Raw genomic sequence first — 12503 nt, 5'->3', positions numbered from 1 at the left:
GCTTTCTCAGCATCAAGATTCATCAAAATCCTTTTGATGGAAGACCACAGGAGGCATTGAATGGAGCATGTTGGGAATGGTGGGAGGTGTTTTACCAAGATCATTAATACATGAGTTGGAAAAAAAATGGGATACTAGCAGGTCATCTTTATCCTTGGCTGAAATGACAACAGAACCATCTGTTTTTGACAGAGGTGGGAGCAGAGATAGGCAAAATTTGCAGCCAATAATAGCTTTGGAAAGAGACCAGAATGCTCGGCGACTAGAGCAAGAAGCAAGTTTTCTACTCTTGGTCTGTTTTAAATCTAGTTTGGACTGATTAATATTTGATTAATAAATAACCCCAGGGGCTCACATCTGGTGAGTGTAGGCTTGGCACACCCAGGGTCCTGAGCTGGATATCATCATTCTTCTCTTCCTTGGTGATTCCCTTCTACTTCTGACTCTTGTTTTCTCTTTCTTTCTCTCTCTCTCTCTCTCTCTCTCTCTCTCTCTCTCTCTCTCTCTCTCTCTCTCTCTCTCTCTCTCTCTCTCTCTCTCTGTCTGTCTGTCTGTCTGTCTCTCTCTCTCTCTCTCTCTCTCTCTCTCTCTCTCTCTCTCTCTCTCTCTCTCTCTCTCTCAGGGTAACTCAGAATTTTTTTTTTTTTGGCTGTTGCAGCAAAAGCCTCAGGCTTCCTTTCACCATATGGCTAATAATAATAATAATAATAACTGCTTTACTATTGTTGCAAGCTTTGGTATAGGCAGAAAATGAAACAAAAATTGGAAATCAAACAAGCCAATTATGATATGCAACATTCTTCTCTTGAACAACCTTAGCACATTTAATGGAAAACCGGGGTTTTGATAAAGGACGAGATTTTAAAGTGGAGTGTAGGATAAAGGATTCCATTTCTACAAGAATAATTTCACTGACACGATCTGAGCAAACGGTGACATCAGAAGTTTTGAAACAGTAATCCGACCAATGAAAAGAAATCTCGCAGGTCATCCCATTTTGCATTTTTGTAATGCCAAAAAATACGAGGTTGAGAATAGCCATGAGATAAAGGCTCCATTGCAGAAGAGACAATCACCAAGTTGTGATCTGAGGTGCCTAAAGGACCACTCAACTTAGACCATGTACTTAGAAGGGTTGCTTGTGAGAAAAAGATCAAGTGTGTTGGCTGTATGGTTAGGATTGTCTGGTATTCTTGTAGGTAAATGAACAATCTGCGCAAGGTCATTAGTAATTGCAAAAGCCTCAGCATCTCGACCAGCTGGGTCGGTGTGACTAGAAAACGGAAGCCAGCTGAAGTTGTGAATTAAAATCACCAAGGAAAATTACCTCATTGTTAGGAAAGTTGGACTGGAGAAAGTCAAGTTGAAAAGAGAGGAAGTCAAAGAGCTCCAAGTAGAAGTAATTGCAAGTGGAGTTGGGAGAATGATAGAGACAACAGATGAATTTGACAGAATGAGGTAGAAAGATTTTAAACCAGAGAAGATCGAAAAGAGGAGATTCCAAATTACCAAGTCTCTGACAGGGAATATCAGAACAGACATATGCAGGGGGGGAAGGGTAATGCTCTGGACTTAGGCATGAACTGGGGAAATTCCATCATCACTGGCAGCTGACGAGGATGGTACAGAATTGCGATAACATATAAGGCAGAATATTTAGTCAACATGGGTGGCCAGTGCAATGTTGAGTCACTTTATTGTCACATAAGCACTGGCAATGCAAAAATGAGAGGGTCTGTTATAGACCTAATGCTTCTGATGAGTACAAAAGTGTACAGAGAAACAGAGTGGGCCAGTAAAGAGTGTCTTATAATGGGTTATAAGATATTCTGATTTACTGGCCTTCTGTTATCTGGAAATTTTAACTTTCCAGATATCGACTGGCTCTTATCAAGTCTCAAGTTCTGCAAATTGCAGTGTCGACTAGGGACATGCAAGGTGACCTGATTGAGACATTTAAGGCATTTGAATGGATTGAACAAGCTCAATACTGATGGAATTCTTCCTCTTACTCAGGCTAAGCACATGAGGGGAGAGACAAATTCAAATTGAGGAAGGATGTTTACAGAATAGATGAGTGGAAGTTTGCCTTTAGCGCGAATGGTCGATTGCTGGAACAAACTTCCATTTGTTGTTTTGAAAGTAGATAGCTTAAATAAATTCAAGGAAGAACTAGACACACTACTGGAGGGAATGGATAAGTGAAATGGGAATTTTTTTTTTTTTTTTTTTTTTGGCTGATGCTGTATAAGCTTGCACTTTCTTGTATCATTTGCCACAACTAATATTAATGTCTGAATGTATATAAGCTCTGATTTTTGGTGTGTGTGTGTGTGTGTGTGTGTGTGAGTAAAGAAAACTGAAAATAGCTTGTTATATTGCTTAATTTGTTCAAATCTCTCTTCAATCCTGAAGAGAAAACAGTCTCTAAGAAATTAGTTTCAGGGTTATTTGTATGTGAATCTTCTCCTTCATAGTCATTCAAACGTTTTTGTTTCCTTGTTCTAATTTCTTTATATTTTATTGGAATGTCACTTTTGTTGCATATTTCACATGCAGTTTTCTTCGATATAGAAAAACCATTTTCTCTAAACTTTTTTAAAATATTTTTTAATCCTTTTAAAAGTGAAATAACCAAACTTAGATCTGCTTGGGTTTTTTAAGCTTTTGCTAACATTATTAATAGCAAGCAACAACAAAGACCATGATTCGATCTTTATTTGAGGATCTTCTGTTGTTTCGCTTAACTCCTCTAGTACATCTTATATGTACTATATATCTTGTATATCTTGTCTAAATTAAATATATCTTATATCTTGTCTAAATTAAATCTAATCTAATTGCTTTAACAGCATTCCCATCATGTGTCTAAGAGTGGTTGTAGGATCTAATTTGATTTGTTTCATTAAAATGTTCCATCTTTGGGCAGATCCAGAAAATATTCTGGATCTGCAATATGTTCAACAATATGTATAATAAATGTTAGTTGTTCAACATGACTTATTTTCCCCCTGGTACAATCTGGTTGAATTGAGTAATATTTACTTTTTTTTTAATTTTATGTATGATTTCTTCCCTCACTTTATTGCCCATTAAATTAATAACCTCTTTTTTGGATTCTCCATCCTAGATAGTGATAATTTGTTTCATTATTTTTTATCATCTTATATGTTTGGCCATTCTAGCATCAAATTTCTAAATCATTTCTACTAAACCTAGAATACTTCCATTGCTTTCTGTAAATATTGTGCTGTTAGTACCAAGAAAAGTATCATTATGCTTGGCTAAATATTGGGCACATTCTTTTAAGAACATCATGCCAATGTGCTATGTCAGCATTTACTTGTCTTTGTTGAATACTATCAATTGTTTTCTGTTTATCCGGGCTTTTTTTCAGTTTCAATAACTGCATGTGTGCAAGTGACGTTTCATGTTCTTTTAATCGAGAATCTAAGCATTTCCAGTCACAAATACTTTCGTTGGGCAAAGCTAATCTTGAAGACTGGTTGTGAAACATGTAACAGTAGTAACAAAATACTTTGTCTTTGAACTTAGAATTTAAAAGCCAGCTTCTACAGTTTCTTTCTCTATTTGAAAGAATTTTGATGTAAAATGAAATACTAAATTTTCTGCCATGTTCATCCAAAGGAAAATTGTAACCATTAATTTGAATCGGATTGCGTTTTGTTAGAAACATTCTCGTGTTGTCAGAAGGCCATTTTCCAGGATCATCATCCAATAAACATAGTAAAGCCGATTTCACGATTGTAATTTTCTTCATCTTCTAACGGGCAGGCCAGAGGCGCATTTGTTGCTTTTCAGTTTTGAATTTGATAAGAATAATTCTCTTTATCATTCTCATTAACGTTAGTAGAGGCACACAATGCAAGAAAGCAAGCTTATACAGCATTAGCCAAAAAAAAAAAAAAAAAAAAACCTTCCCACTTCCCTGATCCATTCGCTCCAAATGCCTGTCCAGTTCTGCCTTGAACTTATTCAAGCTATCAACTTCCACAACAACAGATGGAAGTTTGTTCCAGCAATCAACTACCTGCAGACTAAAGGCAAATTTCTGCACATCTATTCTACAACTGTCTTTCCTCAGTTTGAATCTATGCCTCCTCATGTTTGTAATCTGAGCAAGAGGAAGAATCCCATCAGCAGTGAACCTGCTCAATCCATTCAAGGCCTTATACACCTCAATCAGATCGCCTCGCAGGTACTTAGTCTCCAGACGCTGCAATTTGCAGAACTTTTATTATTATTATTAGTCATAGGGTGCAAGGAAGCTTGAGACTTATGCTGCAACAGCCAAAAAAAAAAATTCCTGAGAGAGAGAGAGAGAGAGAGAGAGAGAGAGAGAGAGAGAGAGAGAGAGAGAGAGAGAGAGCAATAGAAAGGAATCACCAAGAAAGAGAAGATGATGATATCCAGCTCAGGACCCTGGGTGTGCCAAACCCATACTCACAAGATGTGAGTCCCTGGCCTTTCTTCGTAATAGCACCCCTTTGTTCCCCTCACCATCCTTGCTGCCCTTATCTGTACTCATTCTAGTAACTATACATCCTTCCTAAATGAGGCTACCAGACCTGTATGCGGTACTCACGGTGTGGCCTGACTAGTACCTTATACAAGGGGATAATAACCTCCTTATCCCTGCTTGCAAAATTCCTGTATATCATTGACAAGACCCCATGACCTACTCTAGCAGCCTTGTCTGCACTGCTCAGAAAATATCATATCTGACTGCACAATTACCCCCAAGTCTCTTTCATTCTCCACTACCTTGAGTGTAACACCACCCAGTTGGTATATTTCTCTGGGGTTACTGCTACCCATATGCAGTACTTTGCATTTGTCAATGTTAAACTTCCAACTTCCTTTCAGTTCCCAGTTCTATGCCCAACTTTTCCAGATCCTGTTACAGCAGTATACCGTCATTACTGTTATTAACAACCCTGCCAACCTTTGTATCATCTGCAAACTTTGACGTTAAGCTTGATATACCTTCATCAATATCATTGATAAATATACAAATCAACAATGGGCCCAAACCAAACCCTGGGGAATACCACTAATAACATTAGTCTACGAAGAGCAGTTTCCACTTATTACCACTCTCTGTCTTCTCTCACTCAACCATCCTTTTATCCATTGTAGCAACTTGCCCTTAATGCCATACTGCTCCAATTTGTACAGTGGTCTTCTATGTGCAACAGTATCAAAAGCTTTCCTGAAATCAAAGTATATGGTATCAAAATTATTTTTCTGCATCCAGTTCCTTTGTGACCACCTCATAGTATCCAATCAAATCATGAGTTAATAAACTCATGCCATGTCTGAATTATTACTGCTGTCTTGTCTAGATGATCTTGCAATGTTTCTTTAACCAGTGACTCCATTATTTTCCCAAGAACAGAAGTCAAATTAACAGGTCTGTAAATCTCTCATTGTTTTGATCAGCAATCAAATCTTCATTTAGTAAAGAATATGAAGCTGCAGGGGGTTTCATCTGAACTGTTCAAGTTTTGGATTTGATGAAAATAATTTCTTTGCTTTCATTTTCATTGTTTTGATCAGTATTAACCTTAGATTTCCTGTTTTCTATTGTAATGGCAATTCAAAACTTAATACTTTAGAATCATAATTTGCAAATTGTAATTGCATCATTGGTAATTGTAACTGTAATATCCTAAAATATTCAAATTTGTAGCCCTTTCTGTTCTCCTACAGCATGGTCTGATGATAGGTATTGGTAAGATACCCAAAACGTCACCTAATTAAACTATATTATAATTAATAATATAGTTTTATATTATAATAAGGTAATTTATTAGGCAAACAGCCTAATAAACTATATTATTAATTTCCCGTGATATAAGAGTGATGTGAATATAATAATAACCTTTATGTTAAAATATTTCATAAAATTTTAAGCCACGCCAGTGCTTGCTTACTTCAACATTCACGAGTATTATTTTTTTTATTCCAGTGATCCCATAAAAATCATGTCAAAGTTGATGTTGAAAAAAAAAAAAAGAAAAGTTGATGCTGAGTGTTGCATTTTTAATGAGTGGTGGCCAATTAATGACTTTTTTTGCACTGCTCAACGATACTTGCACTTGTCTTATTTGCAATGAAGCCTTGTCAATATTCAAGGAATATAATGTGAAACATCACTACACCACAAAACAGGCCTAAAATTATGATCAATTTAAAGGAGCTTTGTGGCAGAAAAAATTCCAAGAACTAGCCCAAACTTTTCAAAGTCAACAACAGAAGATTAGAACTTTTACTCATCAAAATTTATCTGCAGTTAGAGCTAGTTTTCGAGCTTCCCAAATCATTGTCGAAGAAGGAAGGGCCTTTACAGATGGAGAATTTGTAAAACAAATTTGTTTGGCAATTGCAAAAGAAGTATGTCCTGAAAAAGTAAAGAATTTTGCATCTGTAAGTTTATCTTCATCAACTGTAATGAGAAGAACTGAAGATTTAGGAGCCAATGTTCAAAATCAACTCATAGAAAAAGTTCATGAGTTTACAGATTTTTCGATAGAAATTGATGAGAGTGAAGATACAAGCATACAGTTCAATTACCAATTTATGTCCGAGGTGTAAATCAAAATTTTGCAGTAATTGAAGAGCTAGTTGCATTAAATAGCTTGAAAGATACGACAACAGGTGAAAATATATTTTTAAGTGTATCAGAAGCAATTGACAGCCTCAAATTGAATTGGGATTTGCTATCAACAATTACGATGAATGGCACTAAAAATATGGTCTGTACTAAAATTGGGTTCATGGGTCAGCTTCATAAATATCTTGAGAGTAAAAATATTAAAAAACCAATGCAATTTCACCAGCAGTCTTTGTGCAGAAAATTTTTGGGTGTAGATTCAGTTATGTCAACTGTTAATATCAACAGTAAATTTTATTCATAAGACTGGTCTGAATCATCGGCAATTCAAAAATTTTCTTGACACGATTAGGGCTGAATACGGTGATTTGTTGTACCATACTGAAGTATGATGGTTTAGTCGTGGCACCGTGTTGAAGCGATTTTTTTAAACTTAGGATCAAAATAGATCTATTTATGAACAAAAAATCGAAACCTGTTCCGGAACTGTCAGGTCTCAAATGGTTGTGGAACCTTGCCTTTTTAACAGATATATGTCAACACCTGAATTTTTTTAATATGAAACTATGAGGACGAGAAAACTTGTCAATCAATTGTATTATAATGACAAAGCATTTGAAACAAAACTGGAATTATTTAAAAGTCAACTACTTCAGAATAATTTTTGACATTTTCCATGTCGCAATAATTTATCTAAAAATATGCCCAGTTGTAATTTTTCCACTGAAAATTTTTTTCAAAATGTTAGTTTGTTGCACAAAAATTTTGAGGCTAAATTTTCTGATTTTAAAAATAATTCAAAGGTGTTTGAACTTTTTCAAAATCCATTTGCCATACCCGTCAACGATGTTGATGAGAATTTACAATTAGAGTTGGTAGATCTTCAATCTAATGATGCACTGAATACAATATTTAAAAATGAAAATCTAATTCAATTTTATTCAACATTATCTGAGTCAGATTATCCAAAAATTAAAAATTTTGCAAGAAAGGTTGCATCAATTCTTGGAAGTACATATATATATGAGCAGACCTTTTCAAAAATGAAATATGTAAAATCAAAAATGCGATCACGTCTAACTGACCCACATTTACATGACTCTTTAAGAATTGGAACTAGTACTTTAAAACTTGATATCACTCTACAACCACATTCATTGCATTAATTATAATTTTGTTGTTTTACTAGCTGTATTTTTGTGATTAGTACAATAAATAAGTAATAATTAAAATTTGATATAAACAAACTGGTGTATTTCATATTACATATCCATCAATTAAATTTTGAATCTGTAGATATAGGCAGGTATAAAATTTGTTTCTCTGCATAACATTAAAGTTAATCAGAGAATGTAGTTTTTCGGCAAATATTCCAGAAATTCTTATGTGGCCCACTTCTCTAAACGTTTGCGGACCCCTGATCTAAGGGATCAAAAAATAAAATGTAATTGTATTCAAAATGTTCAAAATTTGAATATATTTTTACCAAAAAATGTAAAGTAAATGTAAAAATCGAAAAATTAAAATTATGTTGCGTATGTCATTCTGAATAATTATTTTAATGTTATTTGATTTTTAATATTTCTTTTTTTATTTATTTAATATATATATATATATTTTTTGTGTTTGTGACATGTGACCCTGCTTGCGAGGGTTCAAAAGCGGTACCGATGCATGCTATCTATAACAATACCAACGTTTTCGACTTAAAGTCAATTAATAGCCTAGTAAAGTTTGGATATCGTATCGCATAATTCCCTGTACATATTTTTCTTGTGGCCATTTTTCCCCCATGGTTCATTCTTGAGGAAGTTTTTACCAAAACTATTTCCAACGAGACTATTTTCTTAAAAAAATTGACACGTCCAAAATGAAAAGGGTCATTCTATCTGGATTCATGGCCGACCATTGGCGCTTAGAAAAGTGTCAGCGTTTTATAGCGAAGAACGCTGCCATTACTATTGTGATTATTTTCAAGATATAATATGCATAACTATTTTGCATTATTACTGCTCAAATTAAAAATAAAAGTCCTTTCTGATTTGTGTCACTTTTCATTAGAATGTGCCAATTATCATAAGCTTCGGGATTTACGAATGAGTGGCATAAGGAATAATTTAACATATTCAGATAGTGAAAAGGCATATTTTATCATTGTCTTTCAACAACAATAATTAAAATTGATTAATTTTTATGTAATAAACAAAAATTGCAAAGGCATAACAAAAAAGAAAAAAAAAATACGCAAATAAATCAAAGTGAATGGATTCAATATTAAGTGTTATAAGCCACACAAACAGAACGAAGAGAGGAATATTACATATACTTACGCATCAAATTTATTGTTCATGTTGATTGACCTTTTTTGTTAATAAATACCTCTTCAAAATGTTATGTTATAAATTAGAAAATATAGCAAAAATACTTTATTCAGTATTATTTAATAAATAAATATAAATATCGTACAGGAATTACGGATCCAGACGACGTTAATTTCACTCATATGTAAAAGCGGATCTTGCGCCACCTGTATATTAGGGTTAAAACTCTTTAGGTGAATTTAAGAAGGGGAAAAAAAGAAGAAAATAGAGAGAGAGAGAGAGAGAGACAGAACTATAATATTAGGACCACCTGAAAATTACTTCATCTACCAGTGTATAATATATCCTGAATTGCCTGTGGTCTCTAGTCATTTTGCCTGTTTATCTGAACGAAAAACTTAATAGCAATGTTTTCTACCGTTTATGCCTTCGTGGTTAGCACAGTCGGTATAATTTTTTTTTTTTTTTTTTACTATAATGCTCATTTACAATCTGTTCCAGATAACGAACATTAAGTAAATCTGATGTATGACAAATGTCATTAGGATTGTCTTGAATGGAGGAGACGTCCATCGACGACACGTCTATTGAGTTAACGTAATCACTGACAACTGCATTCACACTGAATAGATTAGTTTAATTAAAACATTAAGCACTACACTAAGTCCAGCGGATGTTGGCGTTTTAGTCTTCTGGGAACTTCGCTGTTATCCAAAAGGTTCATCGCCAGGTAATTTGGATGCATTTCTAGTCGTTGTTGGTATTTCACACTGTAATTGCGTATTTCCTCTTTTACCATTGACATATTCAGGTCTCTATGTATATTTTATTGTGACATACCAGGGCGAGTTGGTAATGGTTTTCAGCATCTTTGATTGAAAGCGTTGTAGTATTTCTTTGTTTGAGGCGCTGGCGGTACCCAAAAGCTGGATGCCACAGGTCCACTGTTAAGTGTTATAAGCCAAACAAACAGAACGAAGAGGGGATTAAGTTACATATACTTACGCATCAAATTTATTGTTCATGGTTCTCTACTTATACAGGGTGTCTCAAAAATATTGGTACAAACGTTTAGGGGAGGTAGGTAACATCTAAAGAAATGCGAATCGAATAGGAACCCATAACCGGAACCGTCACGGGAAAGTAGTAGCAGAGGCACAAGAAGCAGAAATGACACAAGACATAATTAGTGGCAAACATTTATTTGACATAATATTAACAATGGAGTACGAGATGAATGCATTTCATGATGTTACAACAGATGCTCGAAGATTCCGCCATGCGACGCGATGCATGTGTGACACCGACGCAGCATGGATTGGCGGACACGGTCGAACGCACCTGGAGTTTCTTTGACAGTAGCAGCAGCGCAAAAGAGTCTCGCCACGAGATCCATTTCCGTCTCCACAGGCGATTCATACACCATAGATTTGAGGCCCCCCACAGAAAAAAATCAAAGCTCGATAAATCAGGTGAACGTGGGAGGCCAGGCAACGGGTCAACCACGGCCAATCCATCGACGCCAAAACGCCTGTTCACGAACACACCTTCCATAATGGGCAGGCAGCCCGTCATGTTGAAACAAAATGTTGCGTCTCACATTTGCTGGAACATCGTCAAGTAACCCTGGTAGAATTTGTTCAAGAAAGATCCGATATTTAGCGGAGTTCATGCGGGTTGTTGTGAGCCCACACATGAGCATTGTGCTGATTGAATAAGCCTTCCCCGATTGAAATAAGCCTCATCCGTGAACAAAACATAGGCTGGAAAATTCAAGTACTGAACATTTTCTTGGAGAAACCACTGCGCAAAAGCCACACATGCAGGATGATTTTGGGGGAGTAGTAACTGAACCCTTTGGAGATGAAAGGGGTGTAAGGAATCGTCGTGCCAGACACGCTGTACACTGCAACGAGACACTCGTAAGGCAGAGGCAACGGCACGTGTGCTGGTAGTAGGATTATTCTGGACGGCATTCAACACACTTTCTTCCATGGCGGGAGTTCGCGTCGAACGTGGTCTGCCCGCACTACTCTTGTTACCTCTAAATGACCCATAATCGCACAAATTTTGATGCACACGCGCAAACAAACGGTGGTCCAGTACATGTCTGTCTGGGAAGCGTTCCCCATAAATTCGTTGAGCGGCTCGTCCATTGCCCTCTGCTAATCTATACACTAGGTGCACATCTGCCAGCTCATAGTTCGTATATTGATGCATGTTCTTCGTGCGGCGACGACTACTGCTAAACCAGAAATTTTCCCTCTCGCGAACTGATGAACAGCGCCGTGTATCGACTTACGGTGACGTTTCCGGTTATGGGTTCCTATGCGATTCACATTCGTTTAGATATTACCTACCTCCCCTAAACATTTGTACCAATATTTTTGAAACACCCTGTATACAAAATCAGTATGATTTTGTATACAGGGTGTTTGAAAAATATTGGAAATATATTTCAAAAATCAGTATGATTTTGTATATAAGTAGCTTGTTTGTCAGTGATAACTTGGAATCTCTTCCAATAAGCCAATACAACTTACTAGCCTTTAGCCCAAGTTATTTCCTCTTTGTCCGAATGTGCTTTCTCCGATTTAAGCGTCTATCTAGATGGATGCCAAGGTACTTAGCATCGTCTGCTGCGGTATGGCGTGGCCGTTTAATTTGACTTGTGGGCATGTTTCCTATCTCATTGTAAATGTAACATGAGTAGATTTCGTCTCATTGGGTTTCATTCGCCTTTTTTTTTTTTTTTTTTTTTTTGCCAAGCTTGTGTCTAGTTGTAACCTTTGTGTTGCAATTATTGGATTTTCATCGGTTACAAGTTCTGCTGTATCATCAGCAAACGTTGCTACTAGGGTGTTAACTGGGAGATCAGTGGCCTGCAGAGTATATAATACTGGCCCCAAGGCACTCCCCTATCGCACTCCACAGCGCATTGGGTATAACTGGGTTTGTTCTTCTTTCAGTTTCACTGTCTGCGCGGGTAGCACAGTGATATCGTCTCCACACACAGCGTGAAAAAGGCCCGGGTTCGAATCCCATCGATGACGCGAGGAACTTTACTGGGCTTTTTTTTCACTCCATGGCTGAGTTAGTCACTCTCAGGCGTAGATAGCAAGGTTTTTCCCCAGAAACTAGGGTTTTTCGTCCAGCAAAACAGACAAATCGACCATAGAACACATGCAATTAACAAACATAAGACACAGCAAGGCAGATGAATTTAATTATTCGGGTGGCCTAAATATAATATAATAGTTTTTTCTTTTTTTTCAGTTTCACTGTCTGCGCGGGTAGCACAGTGGTATCGTCACTGTCCTCCCCACACTGTGTGGAAAAGGCCCGGGTTCGAATCCCTTCGATGACGCGCGGAACCTTTTTTCGTGGGCCTTTTTCGCTCCTTGGCTGAGTTATTCGGTATCAGGCGTAGATAGTAAGGTTCCCCACACAAACTGAGGTTTTATCGTCCAAGAAACAGAAAAATCGACCATAGAACACACGCAATTTACAGACGAAATAAATATGGGTATACGTAATCATTTACA

General features: G+C 36.5%; 1 protein-coding gene across 2 annotated transcripts in view; it reads right to left on the bottom strand.

The window, feature by feature from the left end:
• eIF4EHP (eukaryotic translation initiation factor 4E homologous protein) overlaps positions 1 to 9143 on the bottom strand; it is a 48619-nt gene extending 39476 nt beyond the window's left edge. For both annotated transcript variants that reach the window (XM_090386367.1, XM_090386375.1), the window contains exon 1: positions 8968 to 9143. In XM_090386367.1, the coding sequence (XP_090242493.1) occupies positions 8968 to 8987 (20 nt within the window). In that variant the 5' untranslated portion in view covers positions 8988 to 9143. The remainder of the gene's footprint in view (positions 1 to 8967) is intronic.
• Between the last annotated feature and the right edge of the window lie 3360 nt (positions 9144 to 12503).

The sequence above is a fragment of the Mastigoproctus giganteus genome, chromosome 1 (assembly GCF_048544385.1).
Source record: "Mastigoproctus giganteus isolate SK-2022 chromosome 1, ASM4854438v1, whole genome shotgun sequence".
NCBI classification, from domain to species: Eukaryota; Metazoa; Arthropoda; class Arachnida; order Uropygi; family Thelyphonidae; genus Mastigoproctus; species Mastigoproctus giganteus.
This window is presented reverse-complemented; position numbering and strand designations above follow the sequence as displayed.